Source organism: Anolis carolinensis, chromosome 2 (assembly GCF_035594765.1).
Source record: "Anolis carolinensis isolate JA03-04 chromosome 2, rAnoCar3.1.pri, whole genome shotgun sequence".
Classification (NCBI taxonomy): domain Eukaryota; kingdom Metazoa; phylum Chordata; class Lepidosauria; order Squamata; family Dactyloidae; genus Anolis; species Anolis carolinensis.
In genome coordinates this window covers 101,091,403-101,105,543 of record NC_085842.1, presented here as the reverse complement: position 1 = coordinate 101,105,543, position 14,141 = coordinate 101,091,403, and the positions used below count along the sequence as shown (strand labels likewise).

The 14,141-nt window shown below is 36.6% G+C and overlaps 1 protein-coding gene across 5 annotated transcripts; it reads right to left on the bottom strand.

Annotated features, from left to right (window-relative positions):
* Window positions 1–1,942: 1,942 nt before the first annotated feature.
* On the bottom strand, window positions 1,943–12,616 carry clk4 (CDC like kinase 4). Of its 5 annotated transcripts, none has more exons than XM_003217469.4 (13): window positions 12,470–12,616; window positions 11,363–11,514; window positions 10,036–10,249; window positions 8,858–8,948; window positions 8,424–8,490; window positions 7,042–7,158; window positions 6,783–6,949; window positions 6,598–6,692; window positions 4,094–4,223; window positions 3,832–3,914; window positions 3,250–3,329; window positions 2,532–2,619; window positions 1,943–2,448 (listed from the first exon to the last, which is right to left on the bottom strand). In XM_003217469.4, the coding sequence occupies exons 2-13, from the start codon at window positions 11,512–11,514 to the stop codon at window positions 2,299–2,301; spliced, it is 1,434 nt and encodes a 477-aa protein (XP_003217517.2). In that variant the 5' UTR covers window positions 12,470–12,616; the 3' UTR covers window positions 1,943–2,298. The 5 variants fall into 5 exon arrangements, with proteins under 5 accessions (XP_003217517.2, XP_008103071.2, XP_016846992.2 ...); XM_008104864.3 differs by lacking the exon at window positions 12,470–12,616 and adding an exon at window positions 12,230–12,459; XM_016991503.2 differs by lacking the exon at window positions 12,470–12,616 and adding an exon at window positions 12,179–12,452.
* Window positions 12,617–14,141: the final 1,525 nt, after the last annotated feature.

Genomic DNA, 14,141 nt, shown 5'->3' with positions numbered 1-14,141 from the left:
GATATATTATGATGAACAAAGAGCAATGGGTATGTTCTTATAGTTCATCAGAAGATTTAACAAAGAAAGGAAAAAGAGTACCTTCCTTTTTTTGTACCATGATTCAATGTGTCCTACATCCAACATTAGTGCGCATTCCTTCCAATCATGACTCCATGTACATATGTGAAATCAGAATTATAATTTTGAAACACTTGCTTTTAAACCAACCTAATTAGGATTTTAAAGTATGTCATCTTTGGTACATTGTGTGAAGAAACATGCTGAGAGAACACATATTCTAAGAAATCACTGATTTCTAACATTAAAATAGTACTAATCCTCACAATTTATTTTCAAACTGTTTTTAAAAGCTAATAGAGCAGCTATTATAACAGAACTAGGTCAAATGAAGAAATGTGAAGACTTGTAAATGAACAAGGAAAAGGATGATAACATCACTATTTTGGTTGAGAATGCTGAAGTGAAGCATACTGAAAAATCAGATCTGCCCTTCTAGACTCTATTGCAGGCATGGGCAAACTTGGGCCCTCCAGGTGATTTGGACTTTAACTCCCACAATTCCTAACAGCCTACTGGCTGTTAGGAATTGTGGGAGTTGAAGTCCAAAACACCTGGAGGGCCCATGTTTGCACATGCTTGTTCTATTGGTTTCCAACTTATCCTAGCCAGGTGCTGTAAAATACTGTTAGGTGCTAACATATAGTGCCCCCTAGTGGAACAAGAATGCTTAGCTGCCAAACAGGCAACAATTTTGAGGACCCTTATTATGTGTATGTGCCTTTAAGTCACCTTTTCACTAGACAACACCATCAATTTCCTAGGGTTTTTTTTGGTAAGGAATACTCAAAGGTGGTTTTGCCAGTTCTTTCCTCTGGAACATTGCCTACTGCATCTGGTGTTTGCTGGCTGATGGGAAATACTAACTCATTAGCTTCCAAATCCAGATCTGGTGCCTTTAGAGTATTTTGACAGGCTACAGTTTCTAAAAATATTTATAACCACTCAGCTCTTCCATAGAACTTTACACTCCCACCACAAGTGCATATGCTTACAAAGAAGTGGCTGTCCTGATGAAATACCAGTATTCATTTTTACAACAGATATTCCATTTGTTACTGAAGCATTTCTGAATGAAGCACAATCCTATTAGTTGTTTTAAATAGTTAAAACACAAATCAAAATACAGATAATTCTTAAACAGTTCTATTTTCAGGTAGGAGCAACTGTATAAAGTACCTTCAGGTAAAATTTTGGAGAAGGGTATGAAACCTTAAATTTTATACCTTTAATTCGGTGAATCTTTGGATTATGCCATACACTTGTTGTAAATTTGTATTTTGGTTATACCTTAATTAGACCAAGAAATAGGCACAAAAATATCTGTGCAAATTTTAAAATCCACAATTCTCATGAGACTATTTCATTTTTAAGCATATAGTTAAAATGACAAGTGCCAAAGTAGCACATTTCACTTGAGATGGAATGGAGGAGGAGTTTGTAGACTACAAAATTGGGTTCAAAGCGAGGTTTTGTACACACTAATGGAGAATCTCACTGCTCTTTTTATTGCCTTTGCTGTTTCTAGGGAGCTCAGGACATTGGGACTGCAGCCTGATGAGTCTGATTTGATAATAATCAAGTAGCAATTAAATAAAATGAATGTTGAGGTGTTCTAAAATATAAAATGGCAGGCTGGTAAAAATCCTAATCCTCATGGCAAATCCTACAGAATTTTTAAAATGTTAATGCAATTTCATATCTGCCTAAATGACAATTCAGGAAAACATGTCAAGTTTGAATGAAGTATTTTGCCCCAAATACTGGATTTACTCTGAAAAACACTTAGGTCTGTGTTTATAATTGTTTGGCCATTTTAAACCATTTTATAAAGCCTTCTTCAGATATCAGTAGTAGCTGTTACTCAAGAAAGTGCAATCGATTGTAGAAAACCAAAGTTTTAATGTTTACCTTAAAGTATCCATAATCAAGACGATAACCATTGAACAACATACACAATTATATACAAAAATGTAGTTATGTATACAGAATCAACTGTACAAAGTAATTTATTATTTACAATATATCTGTAGCCTAACCTGATGGGGGACTGGACATCTTGCACCCCAAACCTGCTCCGGTTGCTGGGAAACACTGAAAAGGTGGCCCGGCTGACACCAAAGAGGGCAGAGCAGAGCAGGGAAGGCAGTTCATGTACGCTGGTGTTGCAATGACATTGCATTTAGACCTTGGTGTTGACTGGCACAGTCCAAATCACCCCTTTCAAAGGAGATACGATTAACTAAATTCTCTCTCTTTTAAAGGATCAAAGAAAGGATGCTCCAATGCCTCATCTAGAGTAATTCTCTTGACTGGATCATATTCCAACATCTTACGAAGAAGGTCAAAAAGATTCTCATGGTCTTTGTCATGACAGTGCATGAATTCCTAAGAAAAAAAGAGAGGTGGCATTTTAGATAACTCTTTCTGTATCCAAGAGTCAAGCAAATGAGAAAATAATGCTCTCTGACCTTCAGTGGTTTGCACCGTTTCCTTACGTAGCGCGCAGCATGACTATGTTCATCCCAGTCCAATTCGTTTTTATGGAAATAGCGCTTCCTGTGTACAAAAAGTGATAAATGAAGCACACTTTTAACTCTGGTTTTCACATACAATTAACCCTTTTGCTCTTAATAAATGTTGTCCTCAACAGATTTTTAACAACACTGGCCATTACATATATAATTCTTCCCACTTATTATCGGTATCATTCACCAACTTGGGTTCAACTGCCTTATACATTCTAGTAGATCTCCCACTTTGTCTTGTATTTTTCAAATGATAGTTTTAATTATTTTGTTCACCAGGTTTTATGCAATCCAATATCATATATATTTACGGGATTTATTTCAAAAGGATGGGCATGTAAGATCTCTGTCCTAATTCTCATTTTTTATGTAAGACAGACAAGGATCATGTCCACTCCTAAATTCTCTTCGTGGATTGATCATAAGCGATAAACCAGGAGCCAACATTAAACACAGCAAGCTATCAATTTCTAGCTACTTTTACCTGCTCATGTAAATTAGTGAGCAAACAGACTGATTGCACCATCATGCTACTCACCCACAGCAAACCAGGATGAGCTAGAAATACTTGTTTAAGAGCAAATGAGTGGGATACTTTGATTTCTTAAAACTGCTGTTGTAAATCAGTTATGTAGGATATTAAAAAATAAAATAAACTCACCTTGATTTTTTAATCATGTGTACTGGTAAAGGCCCTAGTATTCTCTGCATCATTGCCAGATGTTCCTTACTATCATGTGTCTGGAAACAAACAACATATCATGGATGTAATATTTATGCATCAAAGTCAAATTCAAAATACAATTTACGCATAAATACTTATTATTTGTCCATAAAGCAGCATAGAAATGTGTCTTCAAAAAGAAAAGAGAAAATAAAAAGAAAACAAAAACAACAACAAAAAACCAAAACAAAACAGAAAGGAAGGAACTGTTGTATTTCAGGGATTCCAGATCCTGGACTCCAATTCCAAATATCTGGGAATTTTTGTGTTCAGAATTTTGTGTTTTGTGTACATACCTAAAATATTACCTCCATACATTTAAAAGAGTAATTTTAAAAATATTTCTTTAACCAAAGCCTAAATACTTAGTATAAACCATTAATATTTTGAATACATAAACATTTAACAATCCTAAGTATACACTTATAAAAATACCACATATCAAATCAGTGCATTAACTGATATTTAAATGGGTTCATGATTACAGTTCAAGTTTTAAATGAAATGATATGGACTTACTTGAAAGACTGTAAAGCCAAGGTAGTACTCAATCAGAATGCACCCTATACTCCAAACATCACAGGGCTGGGACCACCCAAGGGCTGCAAAACAATTCACAAATCTCAAGTTATCTGGCAATCCTAATGAAGTTGGAAAATCATAAAGCTCCCTTGAATAATGTTAACATTATTTCATTGTATATATAAGATTATAGAGAATACTACCCTTAAACATATTGGTTTCATTTATAACCATGGTAATTTTGAATATCTCAACTAACCTAATATAACTTCAGGTGCTCTGTAATGTCTGGTAGACACCAAGGTGCTGTGATGCTCATTATCATATGTTGCACTTCCAAAGTCTACAACTTTGATATCTGTGTTTTTTAATGTTCGTTCATCCCGCCTCTGTAACAAAGATAAAGACTTTTTTAAAAAGCAGTATTACCTAAATTTTAATGTTTGTAATCTATCATTACCCAAGTATAAAACATCTCTTCCTAACATCAGCCTGCTCTCAGCACATAGATTAATCAAACCAAACTTTATGTAGATTTACTGTCATTTCATTGTTTGTATACACAGAATCAGCAAAATTTTAATCCCATTTACCTAGCCCTATTCAAGTGTTAAGTTTCTGTAAGGATATACCGAAAGCCAATGGTAAGTGCTCCACCCCACCCACACCTCTATTTCCAACTTTCCTGAATTAACAAGTTTGCAACGACTTACTACTATTTGGTTGAAAAAAAGTTAGAGCTCCATACTATCAGAACATTGATGAGGCAAGGTGTTCAATCATATGGAACATTTTTACTCTGTGAAAGGTGGCTGTGAACCAAGAGCTATCTATCCCTTTGTCTAAAACTAATCCAGTAAAGGTAGATCCTCTCTGTTCACACAAGTTGACAGAATATTATACTTTCTTTAGTGTTTGATTCCTCTAAGATAGGAGTGGACAAAGGTCCTCCCTTCCACCAAGCCTGTTTCTGCAGCCCTCAACTCCTAAGAACACAATCTTTGTATAATAAGTAGCAGGTTTCAAAGCCCAATATTTGTATTTGTTATTGAAGGCAATCCAGATAGTTCCAATTTACCAATGCTAGTATTTGGAACTTCTGGTATTTAAACCATCCAATATTTGCCATATGTATAGAATTCTAATAAAAGTAATCAAAGCCAATAACTCAAGTTAAGTTATCAAAAAGGGACCATTTAACAAATGGGATGGAATTATCTTCCAACCATACAATGACTAAAATAACCCAAAAAAAACTCAGCTTTTAAGCAGTGTGATCTCTCCATGCAACATGACTATTTCTGCATTGTTGAAAAGCAGAAATATATCCAGCTATTTTCTTGCAACTGGATGCCCTTTAACAGACATAAGAAGGAGGTCCTTGTGAGATCTTTGCATATGATGCTCTCACAGCAAGTCCCACTAAAGGAAAATAGCGAGATATGTCCCTACTCATCCCACTATTTTCTGACAAACTTTTGAGTGGATGCTATATTGCTCATAAAGTGAGGATTTTCTTGTGATACACATGTATGTCTTCCAAAGCAGGATCTTGGCCATGATTTCATTTTATTAGCAAGCTATGGTGCAGAAAACAAAAACTGCTAGAAACATAACAAAGAACTAAAATCCTTCACAAATTCTTTCAGTCACTTCATGACACTCCTGTGCAGGCCTCTATCATCAAAACAGAGTTACTAAGAATGGAAAGGACAGAGGACAACAGCATGACCTCACTTTTTCTGTGTGAGAGCACAACATTTCCAATGTTGCCTATAGACCTGAGAATTGAAGTCCAACAACATTAGGAAGGCCATATAATTCCCACCTCTGATCTACAAGGTTTCAAAAAGGAACAGCTGAATAGGGCCTATCTAATCTCATTTGTTGGTCTCTAAGGCTCGAATTCAGTACAGGACTTACATCTACGTAAGTTGTTTTCAATCTGTGGAAAACAGAATTGAGCAGTTTTATATCATCCATATTGAGGAAGGGGTTGCTGTAATGTTACTATGTAGGGCAGCCAGCAAAGTGAATGTGCACATAGGGACACAGGCTACAGTCCCTATGTGTACTGCAAGAGCCTGATGTTCACCAAGACACCCTTGTTGCTGCCTTGATATACATCTTCGCTACAGGGATTCCACAGTGCCTCTGCTATGCAGCTAAATATGCGTAAAGTTATGGAATAGCGATTATGATACAGAATAAGTCTAAATTATCTATCTTTTCCAAACTTGCATGAGACAAATATAAATTGAAAACACACATTTTATTCATAAAAATATTGTATTGCCTAATGAAAGTTAATCTAAATTAGCTTAAACAGTTTGTAATGGTATGTTGTACCATTATGTCTTGTGTGTGATTTTCCAAATTATCTCAGACTAACAACATTTGAAAGAGAAGCTCTGGTTCTTCTTATAATCAACATATTTCAATACCCTGAAATATTCTTAGGAACAGAATAAGGTGAAAGATTCTGTAGTTGCTGCCCTATTAAGCATTAACTAGCAACAAGTGTACATGAGTAGAACACAGTGATCAGATCTTCTGATGAAAGTTCAGCCACCAAAGCAGCCCCAATTGATACAACACATTAATCCGACACTTCTGAAGGAACATGCACTTGAAAATGTTTCGGTTGATAGCAAGGAAATCCCTTTCTTCCACAAGCAAACTTGTTAATTGTGTATGGCATGTTCAACCGCTGAGAAAAACAAGGATAGACCACAAGGAACTAACTTAAGCAAATGTACTTACCATTTGGGAATTGTACTTTACAATATAATCAGACTCTACAAATAAAATATTTTCAGGTTTCAGATCTGTATGAGTCAACTTATTATGATGCAAGACTGCAAAAAAAAAAAAGGTGGGAGTTCAATACTGGAATCAATATCCAACTTTTTCAGATATGGACATATTCTCAAAAATTGTTTACTTACAGTTTATGGATTGGCAAATCTGATAAGCCATCTTCCTAATAAGTTCAATCGGAAAAGGCAAAAAGCTATTTTCTTTAATAAAATCATAAGTACTGAGTCCCAGTAGCTCAAACACAATGCACATGTGGCCATGATGTTCAAACCATTCCAACATCTGTACACAACGGCTAAGGAAAAAGTGACCAAAACACCACTTTAATAAAATTGTCAATGACTTAGTACTGTTTAAAACAACATCCTCATACTCATTTATACTTACAAGGTGCTGCTAGGATCCAAGGTATTTAAATGCTCCAATACCTGAATTTCTGAACGAGCTGCTTCTCGATATCTGCCAACATTTTTCACTATTTTAATGGCGACATGCACTGCCCTCCTACGGAATAAAATGAAAACATTGTGATACAACTACATCTGCTTTCCAGCAAATTTCATGCATTTTATTGATTGTACATTCACCTGGGTGTCAGTTTCAATGCTGAGATCAATACGGACTTAATAATGCCCTGATAGAACCACAAACTCCAGCAATATATACCATTATTTGTGTTGTTGATTGCACATATAGCACATCAATTTAAAAGAGTCTTTTAAATGCTATGTTCTCAGTGTTGTGAAGTAGGTGAAAACTGCTTCTTACTGTGCCCACCTGCACCTAGAAATTTCAGCACTGACTGAGAGGTAGACATAAATATTGCTATTTTTTATTAAATGTTTATATCAGTATTTTACTGATATACGTAACACAAATAATACCTAACATTTGTTTTTGTTTTTAAAATAAATTTAACTGGATGGTGAAATCAAAGGGCAGCCTTTTAAAGATGGCTCCCACCCTCCACCCCAAGGTTAACATTTCACAGGGGAAACTTATTCAAATTCTGGCTATCACTTAAAACAGGCATTTTTACACAATGCAGCAAGGATTGGTTGTATCTATCAGCTGCAGAATCTGCAACAGTGAAGGTTAGAAAGAAAGCTGCTTCGTTGGATCATTCCCGTCATTCTCATTTTCAGATTATCTTTATTATAGGTTGAATACCCCAGATCTGAAATACCTGGGACCAAAAGTGTTTCGGATTTTGGGGGAGGGGAATCTTTGAATACTGTATTTGTATTTGCATATATGTACCTGATAGGACCCAAGTCTAAATACCAAATTCATTTATGCTTCATATACAGTTCATATACCTAACTTGGGAGATAATTGTATATGCAATCTTTATAATAACCTTTGGAATGAAACAAAGTTTGTGCACACTGAACCAGCACGAAGCAAAGGGGTCACTATCTCGGCCATTCATGCAAACAATTTTGTAGTATTTCCTATTTTGGAATTCCAGATGTGTCATGCTCAATCTATATTAAGCATCTGTTTAACAATAGCAAAGATGAACATGTGTACTAAGTGTAATACAAAATCTAATAGTATCAGCAACAATTTCACAATTAAATTAAAAAACAAGCTGAATATATTATATAAAACCACGTAAGTATTTGTTCAAATCTGTCATTGGCTGAATTTTTAAAATCTGTTTTATCTGAGTTTTCACATATGTCAAATAGTTTCTGTACTGTGATTTCTACCTCTAGAAAAAATATTTTTGAGGATAAATATTTGTGAAGAGATGGTGTACTTACATGTGATGATCAATGCATTCCACTACTTTTCCAAAAGCACCTTCCCCTAAAGTGGCAATAATTTCATCTATAAAAAAGAATACACCGCATCTGTTGCTGAACAAGCTAAACAATGTTGAAAGCAATTAAGGATGTCATTATAAAAACATTAACTTAGTGTCTGCCTTTGGATGCATTATTCCATTGGACAGGTGTCATGAAACAGAAAATTAGCTATCTGTCTAGCCTTAAAACTTCATTTACTACTAAAGTATTGAATAACAATTACTTAAGAATACAGAAAAGAACAGAAATGCAAAACAACACAAAGACAAAATAAAAGGCAAAAGAGAGCAATGAAGGTTTTTAACCCCCGCCCCACTCCTCCTCTAACATACTATTCTAAACAGACGTTTTGCTGAAAGGTTTAAAAAGTGTTGAAAAATATTCTATACATCTTGCTCTTAGTACGTCTCCATTTTGACAGACCAGATGACCCTCCTCATCATCCTCTACACTCCTGGATCTTTTCCTTCGGTGGCTCTTCTGGAAACGGCACCAAGATCGTCCAGCCAATCAATATATCAGAGTGAATTCAGGGTAGAATACGCAATTCATTCAGCGGGGATATTCAGGAATTCAGTTACGCACCAGGCCACGAACAGTTGGCAGGAGCAATTTCAAATTCAGTCCCCAGAAATTCACAGGGCACAGTTTATGTTACAGAAGAAAAACATGGCAAGGAACAGATTTTCAGACAAATTCTTAAAAGTTGGAAGACAACAGAAACACAAAACAGTTTTGTCTCTCAGATACTAGATTACTTGAAGATAGAAATTAAACTTGCAATGCAAATATTTTTGTCATTTGAAACAATGTTGTCATTTGTATGTCTAGTTTTATGAAACTATAATCAGGAATGATCTCCTTTAATCTCTAACAAAATGTTTTAAAATAGCAATTATCTGTTATTAATATCAACAACAGACTTTTCATGCAATTATCTTTTGTTTCTTATTTTGAAAAGATAGAGTGGCATTATTTTTTAGATTTCTTGAAATACAATCTACGATTTAAAATTCCAAATGTATGCATTCAATAGCACCTTAAAAATCTTAAATCTGAATATACATATATAGGCAGCACCATACATTTAATTGGAATCCAGGGTTCTTTCTTTGCTGAGTGGCATAATATAAGCATCTCTAATAATAATAACATCATGTAATGAATGACCAACAGGGGTCAATTTAAACCACTGCTGAAATTAATTCAGATATCATGGTATTTTCCATTTAAAAATACTTCTAAAGTTCTAGATATATGATAGAAAGAGCTTTTCCATAATTTTGTAACACTAGTTAAAATGACAGAAGCATTTGGCTATTTTTACTTTCTCAATGTAATCTGAAATACTAAGTAATCACGAGTTTACAAAATTAGCAAGAACTCAATAAAGCTGGAATTATATACTTAACTCCATTCACTATACCCCAAATATCTAAACAGATGCAGGATCAGGGCAACCCAAGTTCACTTCTTTATTATAAATTTTACTAATATTTACAATGAAAGAATCTAATATTCCGCGAAGAAATGTAATACCATTATTATATTTTAAATCTATACATACCAAATGCGAGCTGTAGGTGGAGTCATGTTTCTTATGCTTTCTTTTATGACTTTTACTGTTTTGATGAGATTTGCTATAATGATGACAGTGACTCTTTTCATAATCTCTATTATAAGGTTTCTGGTCATCTGTATCATTGAAGTCATTTCTGTATTCTTCAACATATCTCCTGTCGTGATGGTCTCTCCTATGACTGGATCTATCACTGAAGTATCTATTGAAAATATATGTGACTTATTTTTTCATCTTAAAAAAGAACATGAAATATTTTCTGTCACCAAACCAATCCCTAAACAAATGTCACATATGTACTAAATCTATTTATCCATAGTTTGGCACAAGATTTACAGTGGGCTTGTAAGTTATTCACAAGCAACTGTTACAACCCGCCCCCCCCCCCCCCCAAAAAAAAACAAAAAACATTGTAAATATAGAACAGCGATCACCAAAACAACCTACACAGGCAAAGAGTGCTGCCCAAAACCCAGCTATAATTCAAAGTCCCATTGGGTTCAACCTACTGTACTTTCTGGAAAACGACAAATTACAAACTGCCCTGCCTATTAAAGGCAACTGGTTAGCTAAGACAATAGAGGTATAGACCATGTGTTACTCCATGCCAGCTAGAAGTACTAAGGGTCTGTGGCTCCATCATATTTGTTAAATTAGGCTGCCAGAAAAATCTGGGGTACATGTTTGAAAAAGTGTTAATTCTCTAATTTGGAATGAAATCGAAACCATTTTCTCAGCTATCCTTTTCTTCCTGATAGAGGCAGATCCTGGAGATCAGCAAAAGAATCCATGGAGAAAAGAGGAAGGAGGTATGTTCCCAAGTATTCAGATTGATGGTCTTTATATATTTAATTTTAGGAAAAAAAGCAGCACATTTTGGCTTTTTTCAGGAGTTAAAACAAAAAGTTAACCAAAAGAAACAGACAATTATATAATAATATCTACATGACACATGATATAGTTTAGTTGTTTTAAAGTCTATACACACATCCATATGCAACCTCACAGCAGACATTTCTGGAGCTGAAAATCTCATTCCATTTACTGGATCAAAAAGAGAATCAGACTCAAGCTTATTTTTTATTGTAGCATTTACATTCTCAAATTGTCCTTTAAAAAACATTTCCTCATATTCATGTCCTTAAGATGAATAAATGACATTAACACATGAAATATTACTAGCATTAAGTGGATTAATAACTACTATGGTAAGAGTTGATATGAAAATAATAACTTAAGTGACAAATGTTAATCAATTTAAAATTTAAGTTAGACCTAGGCTCAATTAAATCATCATTAAGTTTAAGTAATTTACCTGTCTGCACTTTTAAGTGATTTATAGTGTTTGTCATGTCTCTCACTGCTGTGGGACTGCCTCTTGCGCTTGTGGCTATTGGTACTCTTTTCTTCGTTCGAGTTTCTTCTATTATTCTTTTCAGAGCAGTGGGATAGTTCTGAGTGCATCATCTATCACATGAAAATATACCAAAATGAAATGACAATGTTATATGACAGGACAATGATAAATGTAAAAAGACAGATTGCAGCAAAATCACATTCACATCAAACATAACTTAGCGTGTGCTGAATAGGGATTACTACTATGTTTTGTTATTATTGCATTTATATACTATTTTTTCCCTTAAAGAGACTGAAAACAATGAACAGTGGTAAAAACAATACCATATACAATTTAAACTATAAAGATTATAAACATAAAATACAGGCTGTCCCCAAGTTATGAACAAAACAGATTCTGTAGGTTTGTTCTTAAGTTGAATTTGTATGTATCTCTGAACAGATAGTTTTAAAGTGTAACTCATATACATGCTTTAGATAGCACAGGGAAGAATTAACCACCCTGTTGTGTTTGTTTTGTTGTCTGTGCTCCTGTTCAGAAGATTGCATCTCACTTTCTGTCCCTGTAATACAGTAATTGGATATTGTGTGGAAACTAGGATTGGTGATAAAGACACCTTTTCCCCATGATAACTTTTGGAAGAGTGAATTTCCCTTCCGAGGGGTAGATTTCTCTCACTTCCTGTTGTCCCACCCCTGTTCTTAACTATGAGTCATTTGTAAGTTGGATGTTTGTAACTTGGGAACTGCCTGCAGACAATAAACATTACACCTTAGATGCAAGGCTTGTGGGCAGGTTGTTTCAAATTATCTTTTGCCCAACCTCTGCGCCACAAGTGCAGTGGGGTTGGGATTCCCATTATACCCAGTCCGCATGGTGGAGTGATGGGAGTTGCTGTTCAATAATATCTGGCGACCCAAACTGCGTAGAACCTAAAGAGCATCGACCACTGTATAATTTTTAAAAGGCCTCCGTCGCGGGCCGAAGAGGGAAGGGCGGGCCTGTTTCTAAGGCGAAGCCCAGAAGAGACGGCGAGGCCTTCCTGCCTGCCTCCAGACTCACGGGTCTTCGACGCAGGCCTTCGGAAAGGACACCGGGGCGCCTCCTCACTGTCAGAGGCCGACGGAGTCCCGAAGAAACAAACAAACAAAATGGCCGCTGCCTCTTCTTCCTTCGCCGGCGGCGGAAATTACGTGATGACGTCACGCACGCTGCTAACGACGGTAGTGCACGTAGACTGACACGTCACAAATTAGAGAAAGATGCAGCAAAAAGTTTCCTGGCGGGATGTGTTGTCGAAGGCTTTCAATGGTCAGAATCACTGGGTAGCTGTGAGTTTTCCGGGCTGTATGGCCATGTTCCAGAAGCATTCTCTCCTGACCTTTCGCCACATTTATGGCAGGCATCCTCAGGGGTTGTGAGGTCTGTTGGAAACTAAGTAAGGGAGGTTTAGATATCTGTGGAAGGTCCAGGGAGGGAGAAAGAACTCTTGTCTGTTGAAGGCATGTGTGAATGTTGCAAGTTGATCACCTTGTTTAGCATTGAGTAGCCTTGTAGTTTCAAAGCTTGACTGCTTCCCTTTGTTGGGAGGTGATTAGCTGGCCCTGATTGTTTCTTGCCAGGACATTAAATAAAGGACAACACTAAAAAACGGGGGGATTCCAGACAAGAAACAATCAGGAAGCAGCCAGGCTTTGGAGCTGCAATGCCTTTCAGTGCTAATTAAGGTGGCCAATTGCAACATTCACACTTACCTCCAACAGACACGAGTTCTTTCTCTCACCCTGGACATTATTCCACAGATATATAAACCCCAATTGCGTAATTTACAACAGATCTCACAACCTGTGAGGATGCCTGCCATAGATGTAGGCGAAATGTCAGGAGCTTCTGGAACATGGCCATACAGCCCAGAAAACTTACAGCAACCCAGTTTCCTGGTTAGGTTTGAACGTTGTGTGCAGTATAGAAAAGGCAGGCTGTCATGTCATTAAATAGAAAATAAGAACACCAGCCTCTTGCTTTTATCTCTGTCTGTATCAAATTGCATATCTAACTTGGATTCTGATTTTCCTATTTCTATGTTTAAGAAGGAGCATTTTTCTGGCGCACGTGTTCATTACTGACGTCACGGTTGAAGACAAGCGCCGAGGCTCCGCCTACAGCACACGGCTGCCAATCACGGTTGGGAGTACAGAAAGGACTCACCGGGTTGGCTGACCAGGTCAAGAAGGCGCCTCTTTCTAGGGTGGGAAATCAAATGCAGAATGCCATGGCTCAATTCTATGGATCACTGGGAGTTGTAGTTTGATAAGGCACCAACCTCGTCTGGCAGAGAAGTTTATAGACCTTGCAAGACCACAACGCCCATGATTCCATAGCATTGAGCCATAGCAGTTAATGGGGTATCAAACTGCATTAATCCTACAGTGTAGATGCACCCCTTGGCAATCATGTTATTACTGTACAGGTCAAACTGTGGCATACACACCGAGAACTGGGAAGCCCTGGCCTTTGAGCACTCCAACTGGAGCCCAGCTGTGACCAGCAGTGCTGTGGAATTTGAAGAGGCACTAATGAAGGGCTTAAGGGAGAAACATGCCAAGAGGAAGGCACATCAAGCCAACCCTGACTGGGATCTCCTTCCACCTGAAAAACCAATGTCCTCACTGCAGAAGAACATGCAGGTCAAGAATAGGTCTCCAAGTCACCTACGTATCCACTGCCAAGACAC

Bases quoted from the DNA above. Each gene is read 5' to 3' on its own strand.
- clk4 (XM_003217469.4), bottom strand. From the start codon at position 11,514: ATGATGCACTCAGAACTATCCCACTGCTCTGAAAAGAATAATAGAAGA. The intron at 8,491-8,857 runs GTATAGAATATT...TCTTTTTTATAG, and splicing joins AGACGTACTAAGAGCAAGAT to ATGAAATTATTGCCACTTTA. The intron at 3,915-4,093 runs GTTAGTTGAGAT...ATTGTTTTGCAG, and splicing joins AGCACCTGAAGTTATATTAG to CCCTTGGGTGGTCCCAGCCC.